Raw genomic sequence first — 15,700 nt, forward strand, 5'->3', positions numbered from 1 at the left:
CCCATCCAATCTGCCCCGTCCGTTGCCACCATTCCCCCCCCCCCCCACTCCATTTGCAGTCCTTTGTGCACTTTAAAATATCAATCCCATCGTGTTCAGCTTCATATCTGGCTATCTCAGTGTTTGTTTTTCATCAACTGTTTACCTCACCGATCCAAGAGCCGGACCGTAATCGTTCTCTCCATCTTCTCCGCAGCTGCCATTGTTCGGAAAAAGCAGTGGTGCGAGATGGTGCCGTGTTTGGAGGACGAAGGCTGCGACCTGTTAGTCAATAAATCCGGTTGGACTTGTACGCAGCCCGGAGGCCGAGTCAAGACGACAACGGTGAGTTCAAGTTCTCCTGGCTTGGCTGTTTTAGCGTTTAATGGACATTTCTAAACCTTTTTAAATGATGTTTTAAGATTCAACTGCAGTGGTACCTCGACATACGAGTGGCCCGACATACGAGCAATTCGAGATACGAGACAAATTTTGATATACGAGCAGACCGTGTGCGGTGATTGGTCGCTGGTCTTTTGGTCGCCGGTCTTTTGGTCGCCGTCTTTTGGTCGCCCCGACCGCGACAACGGGCAACCAAAAGACCGACGACCAAAAGACCGGCGACAAAACAAGGTAAAACAACACGGTCTACGCATCATTAAAAGCCAACAATGGCCATGAGCAGTTTCACTGAGCCCACGTGTGAGTGTAGAAGAGTTTGTATGTACATGCGTTGGCCCTTTAAGAAGCGACGTCAGTTAGGGTCTTAACAAGTTCTCCAACAAAACACAAGGGTGTGTAGCCAGCTCCTAAAATGATCTATAAGTGCTGAAATCACGCTGTGACCAGCTTTGTCTAAAAATGCTTCAAACTAAACGTTGATCGACGGACAAATATGCGCAACGTGGTGCTCTCTTTGTATCCTGTGGAAAATATAGCCACAAATAAATAATAGCCCTGGTGCGTTTCCCTTTCAAGTTCGAAAAGTAAAAGTAAAAATGGATGCTATTGCATAAAAATGTTTAGCAGTCAATATAGTAAAAGCCCCTTAGAAGTAACTAACGTTGTCATATGTCTTCCATATATTTCTCTGTTAAACATTTTGAGGAAAAATATCACACGGAATTCATCAAATAAGCATTGTGGGTGTCATTTTGTCAGAAGCGTCTGGTTTCGCTGGAGGTATATTTGGCTAATAATATCTACACATGAATTTTCTAGTTCTGTATTTCCAGCTGTGCTTACAGCAGGATGTTTTAACAACCTCACATTTCAGCCTCCAAACCATCCTTTTTGATAGGTTTATTATTAATACACTTTAATCAAACAGGGAGACATCTTTAACATACACTGGCTACAACTTGCAAGGAAAATCACTCCCAACTCGCCTTCGTTCAAGAGGATTCTGAAGAGCGGCATCCTCCTCTGTCCATTTAGTCGCGCATAATTCAAAACATCTAAGGTAATCTGATTCAAACAATTGCATAAGCTAACCGAATAACACCATTAAGGTCAAAAAACAACTGCCATAACAATCTCATATTAGATCGAAACCAAAACCAGCTGCGTAAGATTTTGCACAAATGAGCATACAATGTGACCCGAGCGGATCGGAAACCAAAACAACTGCGTAAGAATTTGCACGAACAAGCATATAATTTCTTTATAAGGTAAACAGAGCGACCGTATTTTTAAACAATAATGCGATTATCGCCATCTGCCGGAATCCAAGTCAAAGCAATTTAAGAGTCCCTTGTAGATCTTCATTGCCAACTCAAATCAACAGTCTCGGCCTGGAACAAGGTGTCCTGTTCAGTCAATAGTCCTGAAAACAATTAACTGGCCTCGAAAGCAGCTGTGGGGGAAAGTGTCCTTGTGCTTACTTGGTCCCAACATAAAGCACAAATTAATTTATAGCTTCTTAAATGAACATATAGTACCATCCTAGAATAAACCCAACACTTTTCAACTCACTGGTCTCTCGCTAGCACGTCTTTCTAATCAAAAAATTGTGTAAATACTTGAGTGCACATGCACACTGGTGAGCCACTAAAATCAACCACTCATTTTAACGTGCCGGGTATCGTGACGCAACGTCGATCCCTGTCATATTTCGTGGCTCATTAATAAGCATAAAACCATTCCGTACACAACCGCTCTTTGTTTGCGCCTAATCTAAATCTACACTATTAGATTTTCCTCTCGTCGTCTGGAATGATCTCAAAAAGGCGCTCTTAATGTGAATGGAGGAGGCTATTTCATAACAGTGAAATTGCTTGTATTCTTATTGCCTCCTTCATCACTTCACCCACGTAACATCCTTAGTTTCCTTCACTAGAGGGATAAACACACGTCAAATAGAAGTCAGGAGATACAGTGGTACCTCGAGATACGAGCTTAATGCGTTCCAGGACTGAGCTCGTATGTCGATTTTCCCGTAACTCAAACAAACGTTTCCCATAAAAATGAACTGAAAACAAATTAATTCGTTCCAACGCTCTGAAAAAACACCAAAAACAGGATATTGGATTGGAAAAACATTTTTATTTGTTCTAAATCGCCATCTATTAACAAAGGAACACATAACTAGTGGTTTAATATTACTAAAATTAGATGGATTTTGCGGGGGGAAAGAGAGAGAAGGACAGAGAGGGGGTGTGACTTTTTGCACTGCAACGCGCTCGTAACATAACACAAACAAATTTAAATGAACTTGGATTACGATGCAGACACACTCAAAAATAAGTTTAATCGAACCTAACACTAAACTTAATTCTGATTTAGGTTTAAATTTTGATACCTTTCTTCTCCCGGCCAGGTTGGCTTTTTTTGCCCCGCCTCCACCTTGACTTTCAGTCAATATCGAGGGTTGTTTGAGTTTGTATTCCCTTCAAAATATTCCCAAAATAATGCACACAAATGTCCTCACAATAGGATAACGCACGACCACTTGTCAACGAAAAGTAGTATATACTTCTCTCATATTAGCGAACAAGCTCTGCCATTCGCACTAACTAATGGGAAAAAAACACTGAAAAAAATGCAACGCTCCACCCAGTGGTCGCAGAGACATTACAAAGAGGGAGTTGCGACCAGAGACATTACACGAGCGAGTTGCGGGGAGAGAGACAGTGGCCATGATGTTCTTAAGAGCAGCATCTCGCGTCCGCTGTCTGCTCATATATCAAAATTTTCGTATCAAGATAAATATTTGCTCAAAATTTTACTCGTATCTCAAATTTCTCATAAGTTGGGGCACTCGTATGTCGAGGTACCACTGTAATGGCATTTTCTGGTTCATAATCTGATTGACCTCATAAATAAGCGTGAAAAAAGCTGCACAGATCATTTGTTAACGTCTATATTTCCGTCATTTTTCCGCAATCGGAAAGCACTAGGTAGGACTACAAATCCCATGTTTCACCGTGCCTCACGTTTGAAAAGGACACGCCTCCAAATTCTACCTGCTCCAGTTCGCGGAGACGGCTGCTCTGCGTTTCACATACAGTAGATTGCTGAATCCATTTATTGTATTTGTGAACTATACTAATGTGACCGTCCGAGTTAACAGATCCAACAAATTTGATTGTCTGCTTTCCCCACACACGTTTTTGGCCTACTTACAGCGTTCACGTTCCACTCCAGGATGTCAGTCATCCAGTCAAGATGAAGGGTATTTCCTGCTTGACTCATTGGCGACTGTAAGCCCAGCGACAGCTCGTCAAACGGCCGGGCGACCACGCGTTCTCGTCTGTTCCACTCGGCGTGCATGTTTAAGCGACTTTCACTGTCAGGAATTTTAGTAGTTGGCAGCAAGCAGTCATGGGTGACTCCTTAAAATCTCTTTCAAAATATGACTGGGTGTCGCAGGGGCGATTGACTAATGTGATGTTGAGGGAAGTCGGATTTTCAAATCGGCTATGAGGTCACTGGTTAGCTAGCATCAGACAAAGGTCTCAAAATGTCCAAAAACAGCCAGTGCAACACTGGGTAGTGAGAGTCAAGGCTGGGCTGATTTTAGGGAGACATCCCAGCTGGACTGGTCGCCGGTGAAAACAGGACATTCAGAAAACAGCTCAACTCATAGGCTGCTCGACGTCTAATCCATTTGAGGTGATTCATTCGCTGCCATCCCTCCCAGTTCAAATGGATGGACGTCCTTAAACTATAAACCAATGTACAGTGGTACCTCGAGATACGAGCTTAATTCGTTCCGGGATTGAGCTCGTATGTTGATATTCTCGTCACTCGAACGAACGTTTCCCTTTGAAATGAACTAAAAACTAATTGATTCGTTCCAACCCTCTGAAAAAACACCAAAAACAGGATATTGAATTGGAAAAAATGTTTGATTTGTTCTAATTCGCCATTTATTCACAAATTAACACATAACTAGTGGTTTAATATTACTAAAATGTGTTTAATAGTACTAAAATTATATGGATTTCGAAGGGGGGAGAGAGAGAGACGGACAGAGAAACTCAAAAATAAGTTTAATCGAACCTAACACTAAACTAGATTCTAATTTTGTTTGACATTTTGATACCTTTCTTCTCCCGGGTTGGCTCTTTTTGCCCCGCCTCCACCCTGACTTTCACTATCGATGGGCTGTTTGCTTTTGTATTCCCTTTAAAATATTCCCAAAATAATGCACACTAATGTCGTCACAATAGGATAACGCACGACCACTTGCCAACGAGAAGTAATATATACTCCTCGTATTAGCGATCGCTCCGCCATTCGCGCTGAGTGACAGGAAAAAAAACAATGAAAAAAATGCAACGTTCCGCCCAGTTCTCATAGATATCTGTTATACACGAAAGAGATGCGGCAAAAAAGACAGTGCGCTAAAATCATAAACATCCTCTCATGTCTTGACCACCTGGCTTTCTTGTATCTCGAAATTTGTCTCATATCTCGAGATAATTATTTGCTCAAAATTTTACTCGTATCTCGAAATTTGTCTCGTATCTAGATATGATTATTTGCTCAAAATTTTACTCGTATCTCGAATCGCTCGTATGTCGAGGTACCACTGTACATTCACAGCAGGACCGGGCGTCCTCGTCTTGGCTAAAATAATACGCAAGAGCAAAACGCTTTACTCCATTTACTTACACCGAATGCCCTTTCCCCCCTGCGGCTTTTCCAAGTATAAGCCTTCCACCCTATACGTGGACATTGCCAGAGGACAAGTGCGACACGCGCACAGTCCAGTGAGCATGTCCGACCTGTCTGTCAGGTGTTTGTGTGAAAACATCAATACAGACAAGCCCGCTCATCCCCAGCGGCGGCGGCGTTCGTAAGACCAAGCCAAGTCAATCTGACTCAACCCTATAAAGGGCTATTTTCAACAAACGCCAGGAAGCAGTTCGCGTGTCTTGCTCCAACGTGCGTGAGTTATTTTCTTGTTTTTCTGTCGGAAAATGAACCGGCCGACCTTTTTGGTGTATTTCAAACACGGCCCTTGCGATCAAACCTTTTCCCGCATCTCCCTCAGATATAAACACTGACACTCATCCAGACGCTCGCTCCCAGTGTTTAAAAATAGCTTCTGTGTTGTGTCTCTCTCCTAACCTTTGGCCGTGTATTTATCTCCGTCCAAATCTGCTACGAGAGCCCGTCAATGAAGACATGATATCGATTGTATTTTCAACACCAAGATTGTTATGTACGATCTTATTACGGACCGTGACACTGACGCTTTGAACGAGGTTACTTTCACCAGGGGTTCCGCCTACTGTCAGAAGGATACGTTTGGATATGTTAACGCTACGTCCCTGCATTGATTTCAATTTGAAGACTACTGGAGCCTATCCCAGCTGACTCTAGGCGAGAGACAACACCCTGAATCGGTGGCTACCCGAACGCAAGGCACGAGGAGACGGACAACCATTCACGTTCACAATCATACCAAGGGCCATTTTAGAGTGTCCAATTAGCCTAGCATGCATGTTTTTTGGAATGTAGGAGGAAACCGGAGTACCCGGAGAAAACCCACACAGGTCCAGGGAGAACATACAAACTCCACCCAGGTGGACCGACCTGGATTTGAACCCAGGACTCCAGAAATCAAGCCGCCGGGCCCCGTATTCATCGTAATATTCTTCCTAAAGGATGTTTACACAAGACAATGAGGATATTTACACATTTGGCGTAGCAGCCCTTTTCCCCATCATCTGCATCTTTGTCTCTCTACGGAACAAACTCAAGTCGGTCCTGATGGAATCCCTTTCCGCGTAGGTTCTGGGTCGGTACCAGCCTCTGTAATTGATCCCTCTGGGCATTCCGGGCACATCCATCGAACAGAATCACCGAGAAAAAGACAGCTGCTAGGCCACCCTAGACATGCCGGGCGATGGGAAGATTATAGACACCCCCCCCCGTTCCTGCTAAGCATTCATTCTGTTTCAAGCTTTCTTTTGGAGGGAGCCAAGTCAGCACACCTCACCCTCCATTTTGGGAACTTGGGCAAGATATTAGAGTGTTGGGAAGGGGCAAGAGGGAGATGCGCGAGGAATAAAAAAGTGCTGTCTCCTCAGGTTCTTTAGAGAGGAAGCATTGGGATTGACGTACTGAGGAGTATTGCTAGAGTCTCTCCTTGACAGTAAAGCGGCGGAAAGTGCAATGTTTCCAAAACAAATGGTGTGTTTTAGGCATTTAGGTTTCGCAAAAGGGGAAAATTGATTTCATAAAATGGGAAACACAGTGGTAACTCGACATACGAGTGGGCCGACTACGAGCAGTTCAAGATACGAGTAAAATTTCGGGCAAATTTTTATCTTGAGATAAGAGACAAATTTTGATATACGAGGAGACAGCGGACGCGAGATGCTGCTCAGAAGAACATCATGGCCACTGTCTCTCTCCCCGCAACTCCCCTATTATGTTCATGTATGTAACATTTTTTTTTACTAATTGGACTTTCTTGTCATTGAGTTAGAAACTGCACATGTTGCCTCTATCATCCTTGAATCCAAATATTGCCTTATTAGCTCGCTTGTTAGTGAGTGTTGAGTTAGTCTTGTTAGTCAGTGGTTGTTGAGCAAGTCTATACAAAGCAAATCAATGTAGTGGTCTCTTTTCAGTGAGCCCTTCGAATGGCGGTAAAATGTGACACTTTGGTAAGCCAACCTAATAATAAAATCGACGCAATGCTGATTACATTACATTACATGTTATTTCATCCACATTTCTGCTTCCAAGTTGGACTCCTGTACGACATTTTTGTGTTTTATTAGCGGACGAGAAACAGAAAGTGGCATTGGAACTGTGTTGAAATGTTGACAAAACAAAAGAGCACCTTTTCACCTCCTATTTTTGCCCTCTCTCCCCCAGGCTCTATGACGCGACAGGACTCTCCCTCCACATTCTTGCACTGACGAGAGCATTGACGACCCCCTTGACACCACACACCACCACCACCTTATCTCCACTATTACCAGCCCACCCATTCCTTGGAGGCCCTCCATCTCGCATCGTGGTCCTCCCCGAGGCAAAAAGGTAGTCAAAATATATGTATATGTACATAAATATATTTAACTTGATCTCATAACCCCCCCAACTGCAAACATAGGAAATAATAGACACATGCTCACCAACAGGAGTCCTGATATATATCTGAGACAACCATCTGCTTTTTAGAAGAAAAAAAAACAGTTTCTTTTTTTGTACTTTTTTGCATTTAGCTCACACCAGCGTCCTCATGTGCGTGCGCTAAGCTACCGAAAATCCATGTGTGTTACAATACAAGACCGCTCCATCTGTGTTTTCGCTCTTGTTCTGCATGCCTTAAGCCTCGCTCCGTTGGCGTCTGCAAGTCTGAATTGAAACCAAGACCCTATCGGAGGCGGGTACTAATGCACGTTATTGAAGTGGCGGAGAAGCCACAGACATTTTTAACTTAGAGAGCGATAAAACGGATTAGGACCAAGTCATAAAAGTGCCCATTCTTGTTGAGCTTCAGAGAAACAGATTGGTGTACCAGTCAATATTCTTGGCAGTTATGAGCCCTTTTATGATTTGCTTTCAAGAGAAAATTTGATCCTGCTGTTTTTTACCCATTCAGACAGCAAGATCCTCAGTATATTTTCTACTAAAAATAGACATTGAAGGAATCCATGCTCAGATACTTGCACAGCACGCCCTAGAGAAGATCTGTTTACCGCCAGATACAGGAGACCAGAATCCAATTAGTAGGACGGGCCCTGTAAAAAAAAAAAAAAAAATTAAAAGCCAATGGCATAACCTCTGTTACGAGTTTTTTTTTTGTATCAGGGACGAATTAGTGCGCTTCTTCCCTTAGGTCATACATTTGCGCTGTGGCATGGTGTATCTGCTGTAATGTGGCCTCTTGAGAACCATCTTTCAAATCAGATTAAGTTGAAAAGATAGCCTTGATGTGTTTTTCATGTTCCAATCCGGCGTCTGGATCGCCGCGTACACACGAGTGTGTGAAGATTTTTGCCGCTTCAGGCGACGAAAGATTCATTTCCCACTGCTGATTAGCCTGTTGCTCATTGCTCACTTGCTGATGAATATTCATCAGGGAGAGAGGTGACACAACAAAAAGATGACTTTATAATGACATCCACTAGAAGAGTAGTGGAAAATTCATATTCAGTGGTACCTCGACATACGAGCAATTCGAGAGGCGAGGAAAATTTCGGGCAAATATTTATCTTGAGATACGACACAAATTTTGATATATGAGCAGACAGCGGACGTGAGATGCTGCTCACAAGAACATCATGGCCACTGTCTCTTTCCCCGCAACTCCCTCTTTGTAATGTCTCTACGACTACTGGGCGGAGTGTTGGATTTTTTTCAGTGTTTTTTTTCCCGTTAGTCAGTGCAAATGGCGTATATACTACTTCTCGTTGGCAAGTGGTCGTGCATTATCCTATTGTGAGGACATTTGTGTGCACCATTTTGGGAATATTTTGAAGGGAATACAAACCTCGATATTGACTGAAAGTCAGTGTGGAGGCGGGGCAAAAAGAGCCAACCCAGGAGAAGAAAGGTATCAAAATGTCAAACAAAATTAGAATTAAGTCTAGTGTTAGGTTCGATTAAACTTATTTTTGAGTGTGTCTTTATCATAATCCAAGTTCATTTAAATTTGTTTGTTATGTTACGAGCGCGTTGCCATGCAAAAAGCCCCGCCCCCTCTCTCTGTCCGTCTCTCTCTCTCCCCCCTTCGAAATCCGTCTAATTTTAGTACTATTAAACATATTTGGTAATATTAAACCACTAGTTATGTGTTACTTTGTTAATAGATTTTTTCCAATTCAATATCTTGTTTTTGGTGTTTTTTCAGCGGGTTGGAACAAATTAATTAGTTTTTAGTTCATTTCAATGGGAAACGTTCGTTTGAGTTACGAGAAAATCGACATACGAGCTCAGTCCCGGAACGAATTAAGCTCGTATCTCGAGGTACCACTGTAGTAGAGCAGTGTTTGTACAAATTCTCAACAGTGCTGGCCGTGACCAAGTGGATGCATTTTCTTTCATGCGTCTGGTAACACGTTTAGCGCGGGTCCGTGTGCATTGACATTTCCCAAGGAGTCGGCCAGAGTACACAGGCAAAAGAAATCCAATCGCAGCTATATGTTGGCGTGAATTTGCAATCCCAGCTGGAAAGTGACTGCATATGTATTATTTATGGAGTTGTCTTTACAGCTAACAGATGTGCTTGTGTTCACCTTCACTTCGGTGCACACGTAAAGCGTATATATAAGAGAGAAGGCAGAATGTGTGAACAAATGTACTGTATCCTTTGGTACACTCTGCTGCGCCTCCAGACAGGAAGATGTACTGTACCTTGCCATGTGCACGGAATCCAATGTTTTCCTCTTCCTTGGATGAATATCGATATGTATTGAGCGGAATGCCCGGGAGCGAGCGTGCGCAAATTAGATGTAAACACACATGGATTATTTACGTTCTGCTGCAGCCATCACTCTCGGCGATCGCTTCAAATTTGTCAGTCACTTTGGAGCCGGACTTCAGGCGTCCCAGCCAAGACCGGCGTCTAGTCATTGCCGTTCCTGAGATATAAAACAGAGTAATATGGCACTTTCCTGATAAACCCAAGGTAATAATCACCCCGGGGCCTCCGAATTTTATTCATAGGGCAAATTCATCTGATATTCATCTGACATTGGTTCCTCTTTTAATAGGAGGCTCGCATTTCCCGAGATGAGATTTGTGTGTGAGGGAGATTTATGGAAGGCTGTTTGCCACTATGCCAGTGCAGGTTTGTTTGTTTGAGAGGGTAGAAGTGGAAAAGGAGCAACGTGGGAACAGACAAAAAAATACCACTGTATCGTCTAAGTACAGGGTGTTCCAAAATGTTTGACCTCATTTCGTAGGCCAATCATTTTGACAATTTTCGTTTGGAATGACCGCAAATTTTCACAGCTTGTGTAGAAATGTTTCAAGTTTTTGCGTGTAACCTTTGGCATTTCTGTCTTTTCAGGTTAAGAAATGCCGTTCACTCCAAAAGAAAAGGCATTTTGCGTGTTAGAGTATGCATGGACTCAGTCACCCAAGACAATGCAAGCGTGCCTTCTTTACAAATTTGCTGTCTCAAAATTATTGGCCTATGAAATAGGGTCAAACATTTTGGAAGACCCTGTGATGTCAATGTGTCAATGAAAAATCTGCACTAAACAGGTAAAAGTTTGGTTTTGCTAAAATTAGATCTACTCAAAATATCGGATCTCAGTGCTCATGACACAGACTTTAAAGGGGACTCCGTGGCCCCAGTGGTTAGTCCGTCAGCCTCGCAGCCTCACAGCTCTGGCATTTGCGTTTCTATTACAGTGGTACCTCGAGATACGAGCTTAATGCGTTCCGAGACTGAGCTCGTATGTCGATTTTCTCGTCACTCAAACGAACGTTTCCCATAGAAATGAACTAAAAACAAATTAATTCGTTCCAACCCTCTGAAAAAACACCAAAAATAGGATATTGGATTGGAAAACATTTTTATTTGTTCTAATTCGCCATCTATTGACAAATAACTAGTGGTTTAATACAACTAAAATGTGTTTAATAAGACGGATTTCGCAGAGGGGAGAGAGGGACAGAGTGAGAGGGGAGACATTTTGCACGGCAACGCGCTCGTAACATAACAAACAAATTTAAATGAACTTGGATTACGATGCAGACACACTCAAAAATAAGTTTATTCTAACCTTACACTAAACTTAATTCTAATTTTGTTTTACATTTTTATACCTTTCTTCTCCCGGGTTGGCTCTATTTCCCCCGCCTCCACTCTGACTTTCAGACGCAACCTATCGAGGGTTGTTTGCTTTTGTATTCCATTCAAAGTATTCCGAAAAAGATGTACACAAATGTCCTCACAATAGGATAACGCACGATCACTTGCCAATGAGAAGTAGTATATACTCCTCTCGTATTAGCAATCGCTCCGCCATTTGCACTGACTAACAGGAAAAAAAAACACTGAAAAAAATGCAACGCTCCGCCCAGTGCTCGTAGAGACATTACACGAGAGAGTTGCGGGGAGAGAGACACTGGCCATGATGTTCTTATGAGCAGCCTCTCGCGTCCGCTGTCTGCTCGTATATCAAAATCTGTCTCGTATCTCAAGATAAATGTTTGCTCAAAATTGTACTCATATCTCAAATTGCTCGCATGTCGGGGTACCACTGTATATGTATACTGCATTTCTGGGTTTCAAACCATCACTATCACCCAATTTATGAGTCTACCATTGAATATTAATATTCCGGACAAGTTCTCCATCCAACACCTGATTCTTGCTTGGTCTGTTCCATGATCCAAGTTCATTATTATTGCATTCAAGCCCCAGCGGCATTGCCAAAAATCTTGGACGACGACGTTATCAGTTTGGTCGTGGCGCACCTGGACGCGGCCAGATGGTCTGCAGACACTTCCAGATTTGTCTTTTTGCCAAAAGATGAATCGTTTCTCTGGGAAGTTTACACTTGAAGTCATCTTCGACTGAACAAATCATAATGGCGGTTTTTGATAGCCAGCATAGTTTTCAGCTGTTGGTGCAATGAAGGTTCAGATCAAGGGAAACTGGTAAGGGATGACCAACGACTACTTATTGGGGACTTGGTATGCCAGTAGTGCCAGTATCAGGTGTTAATTTCCATCAGGCCAAAGCCTTGCGGTGTCATGCTGTCGTTTCACGTTTTCTTTTGCTTTGGACTGTTTTGCTCTTAACTTTCAAGACTTGCGTGTGCCTGTTTTGTGTTCTAAAAGTCTTTCTGTAGCCATGGTCTGTCTAGGTCTTGTGTTTCTTTCTCAGCCCTTGATCTGTCCTGGACATTGTGTTAAGTTTCAAGGTGTGTGTCAGGTCTGTAATACAACTTCAGGAACAGGCACAGAAAGAGAGAGACCAATTTGATGGAAATAGGTTTATTACCAGACTGCAGGATGGGGAGAGAGCTCAAACACCTGTGAAGGCACAGTCTGTAGTCCTTGCAACTCTCTCTGAATGAACAGTGGGTGAGTCTTTATATAGGAAAACAGGGTAAAGTTTCTATGACAATGACCAAACTTTGGGCAAAGTCTGATTAATCAGTGTCAAGTCTCCATGACAACGACCAAATTTTGGGCAAAGTCTGATTAATCAGTGTCAAGTCTCTATTATAACGACCAAATTTTGGGCAAAGTCTGATTAATCAGTGTCAAGTCTCTATGACAAACACCACATTTTGGGCAAAGTCTGATTAATCAGTGTCAAGTCTCTATGACAACAACCAAATTTTGGGCAAAGTCTGATTAATCAGTGTCAAGTCTCTATGACAACGATGTTCCTATACTTACAAAAACGGATACAATATGAACAAGCAATTGCAAAGTGACTTTGTCATTTTTCTTAGTGTGTTTATCCATTTTTTTAAATTCTGAAGTCCCCTTTTTTGGAATATTCGATTGTTGTAAAAATACCTCTTGGCAGTGCATTAGCAGCAAGATGAGTTGTTTGGCATTGAATGAGATGAGATGAGCTCATCTTTCATGCGCTGAAGTATCCAAAGTACACTCAAAGTTCTCTTGCCAAAAGACTCTGAGTTAATTGACTCATGACTGTGAGAGACTCTCATGTTTGTTCTGTTCTTGATCTCTGGTTTCAGGTCTCCTAACGCCTCCGGACCACCAGAAAGGGAGTGTTTGCAGGACTCTCTCTCCCCGCCACCTCCCTGGGACATTGGGTAAATGAGTGGTAAAAAAAAAAAAAACTCTGTTCCCCCCTGCAAGCAGCTCCACAAACTTCTCCCACCCGGTGCGTGTCGTCGGGTCAACGCGGTCGCCTGCTCTCCAAACTCGCCCGCCGCTCCGTCCAATTAGCAGCTTTTCCCCATCGCCGTGGAGGGTCCTGCTCCTGCTAAACGGCGGTTTCTGCTCCATCAAAAGTCCTCTCGATTGCTTTTGACGAAACCCAGGAATTGCCCGCATTTCTTCACCTCTATTTAGAACATCAGCAGGGTGCAACGACGGACAAGTGAAGCGCCCTCTGCTGTGAATAGGCCTTCTGCCGGAGCAAGCCTCCCATATTTTTATAGACCAAAGAGCAAAAGAACAAATAAGTGAGTACTGACACAGCGGACCCATCGCCGATCGTGTCCCCGCCAAGAACCCGTAGACTCCTTGCATTGTCTGGCACGGATCAAAGGAGTACTTTTGTTCTTTTCCTGATTTTTTTTCTGTCCTCAGACTGAACCCATCACTGTACTTTGGAACTGGAGATTTAGGTACTACATACATATAACGGAGAGAGGAAAAAAACAAAACAAAAAAAAAGCACGATGGTCTGGACACCTTGGGAAGAAAGGCAAGTAAGAAAAAAAATAATGCGACTGACAAGACGGTATGAAGAAATGTCCTTTAATGTATTTTGAAAGGCCCTAAAAGTTATATATTTAACAGTTTTTATATGTTGTACCTTTGTAGAGAAGCTTATTGGACTTGTGGTCACAATGACAGTTAGGATGTGAACAAACGCTGTTGTTCTCATTATAGCCGGCGCTCGTAGTCTTGGGTTTTTCCGTTCACACCTTCCTAGACCGCTTTCTTTTCATGCTCATTTCTAAGTCACCGTCCGACACAAAAGATTTCCGAGGACTGAACCCGCCGCCGACTTAACATTGTAAATGTATAGTAGTCAGTGGAAGCCATTGAAGACTGCTAATTTGCTATGATATTGTATTGTACACAATGTGGAATACTGACTCATTTCCTCTCGATGGGCTTTTGATCTCTTAATTTATTTCCGTGTTTGTGTTGCTTCGCACAACAGTCGGGAGATCGGACGAGAGAGCGGCAGAGATAGAACGGCCATTGACATGCAGTACTTTTTTTTTATCATGGAATATTTTAAGAATAAATTAATTACATGAAAGAAACACCCGCATGTTCTTTATCATGAGTGTTGCACTCTGAACGAAGCAGAAAGTGATAGATGTTATAGCTAGAAGAAAACAATACTTCAATGTACAGTGGTACCTCGAGATTCGAGCTTAATTCGTTCCGGGACTGAGATCGCATGTCGATTTTCTTGTAACTCAAACCAACGTTTCCCATTGAAATGAACTAAAAACATTCAGTCGTTCCCACCCTCTGAAAAAACACCAAAAACTGGATATTGGATTAGAAAAACATGTTTGATTTGTTCTAATTTGCCATCTATTAACAAAGTAACACATAACTAGTGGTTTAATATGACTAAAATGTATTTAATAGTACTAAACCCCAGAGCTGTGAGGCCGACGCGCGAACCACGCATCCGCCGGGCCACCCATTCATGGATATTAATCATTACATTTTATTATTACTAAATTATTTGTGTAGTAGACATGCACCTGCTTATGGCAGGTGTGATACTGTTGTGTGCCCATAGCGAGCAATGATGATGTTGCTCACACCGGTACTCAGTGTGCTCAGAGAGGTTGTCTTTCTGCCCAGACAAACAAAAAATTAGAGGGAACATTGCTCATACGTCATCATGGCATAATTTACTCACGTACGGTCGGTAGGGGGAGACAATTCTGATATCCGTTATTTTGAATGCATATTATTACTGTTGTTACTCGCTAATTGTTCTGAAAATGTTGTAGCCCATCACGCCAAAATGGTTGACAGCTGGCGACCAGTCTGACACAGTAAATGAGAAAAAATGACCAGCTTTTCAACAGTTCCTTTAAGCGCTCATTTACATGCTGTCAGATTCCATTACAGGCCCCGACCGAGCATGGCCGCCCGGCTATCGTCGGCCTGACCTGCTTCACCGCTCTGCCAAGCAACAACTTCACTTATGTCAGGATTCCTTTTTCAACCTCAGCTGGTAGAAGGCGCTTATAGAAATACCTGATTCGGAATACAGGGAAGGGTTCTTTTTCAGGAGTCCTCAAGTCAAACACGCAGTGGTTTTGGTCTTAGAGAAAAACCTGCAGGTCTTCTTTCTGTCAACACAGTGGTACCTCGACATACGAGCACCCCGACATACGAGCAATTCGAGATACGAGTAAAATTTCCAGCAAATAATTATCTCTAGATACGACACAAATTTCGAGATATGAGAAAGCCAGCTGGCCAAGACATGAAAGGCTGTTTATGATTTTAGCGCACTGTCTTTTTTGCCGCATCTCTTTCGTGTATAACAGATATCTACGAGCACTGGGCGGAGCGTTGCATTTTTTTCAGTGTTTTTTTCCCGTCA

At 42.8% G+C, this 15,700-nt stretch overlaps 1 protein-coding gene across 2 annotated transcripts in view; it reads left to right on the top strand.

Annotated features, from left to right (window-relative positions):
* The window catches only part of tafa5a (TAFA chemokine like family member 5a), a 116,305-nt gene extending 101,918 nt beyond the window's left edge, over positions 1-14,387 (top strand). For both annotated transcript variants that reach the window (XM_077593592.1, XM_077593593.1), the window contains exons 3-5: positions 197-324; positions 7,318-7,482; positions 13,119-14,387. In XM_077593592.1, the coding sequence (XP_077449718.1) occupies positions 197-324; positions 7,318-7,326 (137 nt within the window). In that variant the 3' untranslated portion in view covers positions 7,327-7,482; positions 13,119-14,387. The remainder of the gene's footprint in view (positions 1-196; positions 325-7,317; positions 7,483-13,118) is intronic.
* The last annotated feature ends 1,313 nt before the right edge of the window (positions 14,388-15,700 follow it).

This window comes from Stigmatopora argus, chromosome 23 (assembly GCF_051989625.1).
Source record: "Stigmatopora argus isolate UIUO_Sarg chromosome 23, RoL_Sarg_1.0, whole genome shotgun sequence".
NCBI classification, from domain to species: domain Eukaryota; kingdom Metazoa; phylum Chordata; class Actinopteri; order Syngnathiformes; family Syngnathidae; genus Stigmatopora; species Stigmatopora argus.